Genomic DNA, 9363 nt, shown 5'->3' with positions numbered 1-9363 from the left:
GCATGAGTAGGCAGGCAGGCAGAGGTGGTTAGGGGTGATCAGGCAGGCAGAGGGGTTAGGAGCGATCAGGCAGGAAGGCAGGTGAGCGGTTAGGAGCTAGCGGTCCCGGATTGCAAGAGGCAGTCGGACATCCCCCAAGGGGTCCCAGATTGGAGAGGGTGCAGGCCGAGCTAAGGGATTCCTCCCCACCTTCCTCCCTGTGCACGAATTTCATGCACCAGAGCTCTAGTCCCTAAATAACGTCTTTTGAGTTGAAGGAAGTATTTCAGGTTAAAGGCCAGAATCCAAGTATGAAAGTGATATGCTTTAGAAAGCCCTTTATGCTTTTTAGAACACTTTCTGATCTATTATTTAATCCTCACATCAGTAATAAAACATAGGCAGGGAAACTGTTGTTTCCCTCATGCCTCAGATGGAAATGATGGAAATGACATTAATTATAGGGGTAGAAATGGGGCAGAAACAACTCATTCTTCAACTCCTCCTCATTCCCCAGCCCCTCCCCCTAAGTGAGAAGCACTAGTATCATAACATCTAGAGGTGTCTGTCACTCATGATGGATGTATTGTAGCAAAAACTGAGACCAGCTTAAGGAACCTCAAGCAACATGTTTGCTTTAAATATTTTGAGCTGCTATGGTAGTTCAAACTTTTAAAAAGTAGAGATTCCTCAAATCAAAGTCTAAGCATCCTAATTTTGACTAAAAGAAAACTATGTTTTATTTCAAGTAGGCTCATCAGATAAAAAAACAACAAGCAAACAGACAAAACAAAAGCGTACCTTTATAGAAGGGCTTTAAAGGTAGGGTTTAAAACAATTCAAAACAACCAAGGCATTCTGAGAATAACGCTTTGGGTCTCCTGTGGTAATGAATTCTGCATTTTGAGTGATATATTTTATAATTGTGGGTCCTTACACTTTCATGGATAATTGAGGTATTCTTAGTTAGGAATTTAACTACATCAGAGATGTCAGATCTTGGGCAAATCACTTCCCTCCTCAGGCCCTCATTTTTCACATTTGTAAAAAAAAAATTGTGATTAGATGAATGGGAAGATTAATTGTGGTTATATGTCTGAAAATATTTTGAAAACTTAAGTATTATATGTATAGAAGTCATATATAAATTCTATACTTTATATGCACAGAATACATATGTAAAATATATGTATAGAACATATATGTATGGATACATATGTAAAGGAATTACAAATATTACATTAATATTACAGATTTGTAACCCTGGTGTATCAAAAGGTCTTGCATATGCTTTAGTAAACATTTATAACTATTTAATAAAGAAACAGTTCATTTTTTTAATGCACACATAATTTGGATTAATTTCTTTCAAATAGCTCCCTTTGAGTTCATCAAGGATTATGACAATCCCTACACTTCTCAGGAAATTAATTTTTATTAACTTTCAGAGAACTTTCAAAATGTAGTGTTCTATTAAAAATGCATTTGTTTTAGGCTTATGATAAAATTTCAAAGTTATGATTGCTTTAGACAATCTCTGTGAACTCCTATGAGAATTATAAAAGAATTATCCCCAAACATTGCCTAAGTATTTTGTGTGGAAGGACCACAGAAGGTCATGGAGCCAGAAAATGAAGTGGCGTTTTTACCAAGTTCTAAAACGTCACTTTTTTTTCCAGTTAATTTGTTTAAGTGATGGCTCTCTCGGCTTTACTTGTTTACTTATTGTTCTATTTCTGTTGGTTTATTTCTGCCTAAGTTTCCCAAAAGTGTTGGCTGTAGCAGAGTATCCAAGCACAATTTTTCAACCCCATCTCCTCTCTGTACCACGCAGGCAGCATCGTTTCATCAGTATTTCTTAATTCCATACTATTTACTGACAGACTGGAAGATACTAACGTACTCACAGTTTAGTTTGTCTTTTTTCCCCCTTGCCATCATTTGGGGATCTCCATTTTTGTGTGTGTTCTTCAACATGAATTCCTTGTCTTTGGAAGGTTCCCTTTGAATTCAGGGAGAGGGTAAGAAATTAGTGGAGACAAGCAAGTGAGAACCCCGTGCCTCGCTGAAGGGGTCTAGCAGAGGGTTTGCAGCCACCTTTAAAGTGCTGTCGGTGATGAACTCGAGCAATATCTTGAAATGTGCTTTCACTGATTGAATACAGGGAACACCAATACAAGGAAGCAAGCTTCGACTTCCAGGATATTTATCAGGGAAAGGCTTCCACTCTGGGGACGACAGTGGCTTGATAACAACTGCAGCCGCCAGAGTCCGAACACAGTTTGCTGGTGAGTGTGGTGCATGCTTTTTTTTTTTTTAAATCCTCACCTAAGGATATTTTTTCCATTGATTTTTTTTAGAGAGAATGGAAGGGAGGATGGAGAGAAAGAAAGAGACAGAGATGAGTGAGAGAGACACATGGATTGGTTGCCTCCCACACGTGCCTTGACCAGGGCCTGGGATCAAACCCGCCACTGAGGTATGTGCCCTTGACCTGCAATCGAACCAGAGATGCTTCAATGCACGGGCTGACATACTAACAACTGAGCCCCACCGGCCAGGGCGCATGTCTTGCTTTAGTGGCTTTTGAAGTAGACTCTGAAGATGGAAGTCCCCCGTCCTCTGTAGGAAGAAATTATGAATTGATGATGCTGTGTTCTTTAGAAATGACACGTAGCCCCAGTCCTCCAACAAAGGTAGGGGATAAATGAGTCATGGGAGCAGGTGACTAGAAAACCCCTTTGGGAAAGTGCCAGAGAGAGATGAGAACAGAAGAAAACTACAATAGTATCCTACCCCTCTTAGCTGGAAAATCTTGGTCCTTCTGTCTGCTTGGAAAATGTACTGGGCTATATGTCAGGTGTTTGGAGAAACCCACCCAGGCTGGGCCCGAACCCAGTGCTTCTCATGTTCTCACAGAAGAGTGAGCCTAACCCCTGGGGTTCTGTGCTCAGCGAGCCTGAAGTTTCTTTAAAGTTTCAAGTCCTTTAAATTCCCATGTGCTTTGAATTACTTGTCCTCGGGCCAAACCTGCACCTAAGAGTTTGCACGCATCTGGGTATGCACACTACACTTGGGAAAGCACAACCGTACATGACAGCTGTGTTCTTTATATCTGTTTGTAGTGAATGGAATCCTCTTTTAGCCCAGACCTAAATTGTGTTAGTAAATCCAGCTTTCTGTATATTGCATCTGCTTAGAGGGGGGCTGCCTACCCTCGTGGAATGGAGAGAACCACGAACCCACAGTATTTTCTGAGTGCCCACAAGGTGTCAAGAGAAATCGCTGAGATTCAAGGTTCCCATGAGGTTTCGGGAGCCTCTTGCAGATGGACCCAGTAATAAGGGTGACCCATCTCTGCCCTTCCTCCCCAGATCCCAAGAAGACGCCCAGCCGACCGGGAAGCAGAGCGGGAAGCAAGGCTGGTAGCAGGGCCAGCAGCCGCCGAGGCAGTGATGCGTCAGACTTTGACATTTCAGAAATCCAGTCCGTGTGCTCAGACGTGGAGACTGCCCCCCAAACATACAGACCTTCGCCCCGAGCAAGCTCTCGGCCGTCCACAGCCAAGCCTTCTAAAATCCCTACACCCCAGAGGAAGGCACCGGCCAGCAAATTGGACAAATCCTCAAAAAGATAGTGCCGTTGGTTCCACCAAGGCCCTTCCTTAAGCATTTATTATTTAAGTTTGAAAGATGTAAAATATGATGTAGAAATTATTGTGAAATATTGCAAGAGGTGAGTTTAAAATTCTGCAGATGGCCTTATTTGTGTATTTGTCTTTTTATTTGTATAATTTTTTGTCAGATACTCTGGGGTTAAAGTCACATTCTATGTGAGGGGAAGGTAGAGTGTAACATGCACTAACATTTCTGCACTGTAACGTCGGGAGCACACACTAAAATCAGTTCCCGTACCTGCAGGTAAGTCCACATCCTCTAAAGCCACAGCCCTGTATGGGTAGCTGACGTTAAGGATACCTCATGACTTTTTCTCGCTTTTGTGGAAACTCCAAAATGGGGAAAGACACACACAAGGGAATATGTCAAGATGATTTTAATGTAAACTAAAAGCTGGAGGGCAGAAAGACAGACACATCCACACCCAGTTCTGTGAGTTGTATCTGCCAGAGAACTCCCAGGAAGTTACTCGGAAGCACCCACGAGAGCTATGATGGTCAGGACCCTTGCACCATTTCTGTGCCATTTCTTCACGTGAGGCCAGAGGTGTCCTGGACGGTAGACCTATTATACTGTAAGAATATCATTATAAAGTGCATCCATATAACTGTGAGGTTTTCTTTTGCTTGAGTGGACAGTAGCACTTGTATCATTGAACTCATTTTGTATTAAAGCAATTTTTGCTTGCAGAAAGCTATGAAATAAAACATGTCCCTTAACCACATTGCTATGGAATTAATTTTTTTTTCCCCCCAGGGAAAAATCCGTGTATTTTTTTATGAGCAATATCAATTTGGAGTGACCAAAAGATACTTAAAAATGGGTTTATTTTGATTTCTCATCTGAAATAATCATGTTCTGGTATTATATCTATATTTAATAAATATATACATTTTAACTTATTATGTATACTCACTATAGAAAGATATTAGTATGCATTTAATAAAACATATTCACTTGAACATATGGAATACCTGATTATTTAAACTGAATTTTTTTCTGACTTTTTGTGGTTGTTAAAATAAAGGTTATATGTATGATGTATTTTACTAATAGTGTTAACAGGCCAAGCTTGGGATATCAGCGATATGATATTATAATAACTATATAATAAAATTACATAAAGTACTCATTCTACAAATCTACACGAATTAAAAGAGAAAGATACAAATTGACCGTACCTCTGTGACGCCCACCAGCCAATTAGGAGTGAGTATGCAAATTAACACAACAAAGATGGCGGGTTACTTTGCATACGCAGGCACCAAGCGGCCTGGGTCCTGGGTCAGGCACAAAGCTATGCCTGCAGGCTCCCAGGACCATGGCTGGCTGGGAGTCGAGAGCAGCCGCCCAGCTTGACAGCAGACAGCAGGGCCTGCTTGGCCGTCACCAGGGCAACCCAAGAGCTGGCAAGCACAGCCCGCAGGCAGCACCCAGCAGGGCCTGCTTGGCCATCGCCACAGTGACCCAGGAGCAGGGAAACATGGCCCACAGGTAGCTCCCAGCATGGCTGTCACCACAGCATCCCAGGAGCAGGCAAGTGGGGCCACAGGCAGCTCCCAGCACTGCCTGCTTGGCTGTAGTCACGGAGACCTGGGAGCAGGGAAGCGCGGCCCACAGGCAGCGCCCAGCATGGCCTGCTTGGCCGTCATTGGGGTGTGGAGCAGGCAGATCCCACAGAGAGCAGAGAACCACGGGGAGTGGGCTTAAGCCGTCAATAAGACATACCCTGAGGGCTCCCGGATTGGAGAGGGTGCAGATCAGGCTGAGGGACACCCCCTGCTGTGCACAAATGTCGTGCAATGGGCCTCTAGTATATTGAATAAGTGCCAACCATCTGATAGCCAGGCAGTGGCCCTGAGTCTACAGGGTTCCTGTTCTCTTCTATTCAAGGGGGAAACAGTTAATAAATCACCAGAACACGTAAGCTGAATACAGGAGATATGTGACAGGGTGACTGGTTTTATTACAGTAATATAGTAATAGTCTTCTGGCCTGTGTACCTTTAAAAAGCAAAAGACAGACTTCCTAACTACAAAAATGATGTCAAATATAACGAGAAGGATGGGAGATTGTTACTTTGCATATGACAGGTCACGATTTTCCCCATAACTCTGCAAATTTATTTCAGCAAATAGCCATGGTGGTGTTCAGATTCAAGGGGGTAATATAGGTTCCCTGCATGGCCTTTTTCATGGAGGCAAAGTTGAAGAGTCTGGAATTTCCACAAACAGAAATTAGGTGCCATTCTTAAGTGATAGTAATTCCTTCTTTCTTGTAAGCATAGGTCTCAGGTGGGAGCCGCGATGGAAAGGGTAATTCTAACCTAAGAGATCACATGTTGTAATTCCTTCATTTGATTATAAGCCTGTCACCCAAGATGGCAGTTGAAATTGTTGTTTTTCCTTTGGTGCTTTGCATGGGATCCCATTTCCATTTCAAAGACAGATGTAAGGGAATGATTTTATCTCAGCCTGTTTGAATGCCACCCCTGTTAAAGAGCTAGGGGTTTTGATTTTTTTTTTAGTAGTAAAATAATCTTTTGGAGAAAAATAAGTGCTTTAAAAAATATTTCAGAGATGTCTTCGGGAACTGCTACTAGTTAGCAATGGCCCTCAGGGGAACTTTTCAAATGTAGATGTCTGATACTTGTTTCCTCTTGAGCTAATCCTAGAACCTCAAGTTTCAGTGAAGGCAGCAGACAGTCCTCTTCTTATACACATTCCTCTTTTCCTCTTTTTTATTTTCGTTTTGTTTCCTTCTTGACTGCCTGCCTTAACACACACACACACACACACACACACACACACACACAAATACAGGATACGGGAATGAATCTCAACTCTAAATATCTTAATGTAAAGGCTGGTTCTGTTAAGAGGTAAACAGGCATATTAAACTTTTTAGGAGTTTGAGAAAAATTGGGATCAGTAGTACCAAACTAGATGTGCTTAGGGGTGCACCACCAATTGGAGCTCAGATACTTTTATAAAGAAGAGGCAGGCCCTAGGTGGTTTGCTCAGTGGATAGAGCATCAGCCTGTAGACTGAAGGGTCCTGGATTCAATTCTAAACAAGGCCACAGGCCCTGATTATGGGCTCGATCCTCAGTAGGGGACGTGCAGGAGGCAGCCAATAATGACTCTCATTGATGTTCCTATCTCTCCCTTCCTCTCTGAAATCAATAAAAATATAAAATAAAAATTAAAAAAAAGAAAAGGCAGAAGGCCAGGCCAGTGAGATTCAGTTATTGAGCATCGACCTATGAACCAGGAGGTCATGGTTCAATTCCCAGTCAGGGCACATGCCTGGGTTGTGGGCTGGATCCCCAATGTGAACTGTACAGGAAGCAGCCAATCAATGATTCTCTCATGAATGTTTCTATCTCTCCCTCTCCCTTCCTCTCTGAAATCAATACAAAATATATTAAAAATAAAAGGCAGAGAAGCAAAGCAAGGAAATATGGGTGGGCTACAGCTGACAGCCTAGTTGGCTGGCTGTGCTTGCTTATCCTTGGTGTTTTGGTTTTGTAACCTTGAGGCATCCGCAGGCTTAGGTTTGGGTTTGCTTTCGTAGCCTGTACAGTAGCTATGCCTTCGAGCCCCCTCTGTCTAGTAGCCTCCTTGTTTCATGAACAGTTCCAGGTTTAAAGTCCTCCACTATGGCCACAATTATCTTTGGTAAGATTCACCTAGTTGTTCAGCTTTAAAACAAAACGTTATTCAGCGGAAGCCTGGCACTGACCCCAGTCTGATTTCCAAGTCGGCCCCTGTCCGCTCCCGGACCCAGTCCGACTCTGGCTGGCTTCCGGACCCAGACCGGAAACTGAAATGCCCAGGTGAAGTCTGAGCGTGTAAGGCTGAGGCTGCGGGGCTGGGAACCCCCAGACTTGCCGCCGCCACCTCCAGAGGCCACGCGGGAGAGCAGGGGCCCGACGCCCGCAGGTACCGTGCCTGGTTGCGCCTTGCTCCCGGGAAGTCAGCAGCCTCCTTCGGGTTCCTCTTCTAGCACCATAACTGTCAAGGGACAAACTGAGGCCTCTTAAACATTTTCAGAGCTTGTTTGAGGCCGTGCCCCCCTGACCTGACTGGTGCTGCAAAGAGGCTTTTATTGGAGGCTGAAGCAAAGGAAGGAAATGATTGGCCACAGTTTGAAGCCTGGTTGGCTGCTTATGATTGGTTCTCCTTAGAGTTTTGATTTCATAACCTTGAGGCATGTATAGGCTTAGGTTTGGGGTCCCCCCCCCCCAATGGCCTTCTTGTTTAATTAATAGTTCTTAATCATTAGGGAGGCTCATTGGATCACGAAGGAAACTTCTTTGTCTTAAAAAAACAAAACTAATTCTTATGTATTGCTAACCTTCTTTTGAACTAATAGAGCTTCCTCTCTTTGATATCCGTGCAGAAGTAGATGGACCTGGCCCACGCTCAGGTCTGGTTCCTTTTAGGCAAATCTGGTGGAAGGGCCCTGGTTGGCCCTGGGGAGATTGACCTGTGAACATGAAAAGGAGAGTTTAGGAGAGGATCTTGTTGCCTTTTTTTTTGTCATTTTAATATTTACTATAAATATTAGCAACAAGGGAAATTATAATGAGTTGCAGTTTTACTCCGTTTTGACAAGGTACCTTGAAATGCACGTGCTTTATGGTCAAATGTGTGATCCAGTGCCATCCGACAGAACATTTGCTAGTCCCCAAGCTACTGTGTGTGTCTGATGACCCTGCCTTAGACTACCTTCTATGCCAGCGGTCTCCAGACTCCTTGATGGCATATTTCCCAATAAAAGTTTTTGAGAAAATACTTCCAATGAATGTATATTCATTTCTTCTAAGTTACTATTTGCACATATTTTATCATGAGTTAATTTCTCAAGGCTCAGCATAGTCCTGAGGTGAGATTTATCTTTAACAACATTGGTGATGGTGTACAGACATATTTCAAAGAGTTTTTATGCATTTTTGGCCAAGTTTGTATCACATCTGATGAGATCCACCCTGGTTTAACTCACGATGTGGCTGTTGAAGGGCTCGTCCTAGCAGTGTCATCTATCATTTTCTTACTTGTTTCTTGCATTATAAGATCTTAAATCCATATTGTGTTTTTTTCTAAATTTTGCAGGGATTCATATAAGCTATATATGGTAAAGATTATTTCATCACAGAGAGATAAAATATGTCATTTCGCCCAGCTTGATGTAGATAAACTGCAGGCTATTGTACATATTGAAAGCAAACCAGGTGTTAGGGAGCTATTGGGATGCCCACTACTCTCCTCAGGTCACCTCAGATACTGACCATGAGAGGACGCCGTGGAGGTCACCAAAGGACAGGCACCAGCGTCAGTCTGTAGTAAATGTTTGTGAAGGTTAATTTCCTCCTCCTCCTTTTAGATGAAACATAAATATAAATAGACATCTTACTTCCTTCACTGTTCTACACTATTTTCTTCTTTCTACCTTTTCTCAGCCATCTTTTTCCACAGGAGAGAAGTATGCAATAAAGGTTCTTTCTCCTCTGCTCCTAGTTATGCAAGGGTGCACACCTGTGCTAGTGGTTTTATGTAATCGCAGGCATACCTCATTTTATTGTGCTTCGCTTCATCGTGCCTCACGGGTGTTGCGTTTTCTTCGAAATTGAAGGGAAGATCCTCCACGACCAAAAAGATCCTGACTCATTTTATTGTGATACTCCCTTTACTACAGTGGTCTGG

General features: G+C 43.0%; 1 protein-coding gene across 1 annotated transcript in view; it reads left to right on the top strand.

The window, feature by feature from the left end:
* LOC102755197 (dystonin-like) overlaps positions 1-4622 on the top strand; it is a 172493-nt gene extending 167871 nt beyond the window's left edge. The window contains 2 exon segments of the mRNA XM_015566826.1: positions 2144-2267; positions 3354-4622. Of these exon segments, the coding sequence (XP_015422312.1) occupies positions 2144-2267; positions 3354-3616 (387 nt within the window). The 3' untranslated portion in view covers positions 3617-4622.
* The last annotated feature ends 4741 nt before the right edge of the window (positions 4623-9363 follow it).

This window comes from Myotis davidii, unplaced genomic scaffold, assembly GCF_000327345.1.
Source record: "Myotis davidii unplaced genomic scaffold, ASM32734v1 scaffold463, whole genome shotgun sequence".
Lineage (NCBI taxonomy): Eukaryota > Metazoa > Chordata > Mammalia > Chiroptera > Vespertilionidae > Myotis > Myotis davidii.
This window is presented reverse-complemented; position numbering and strand designations above follow the sequence as displayed.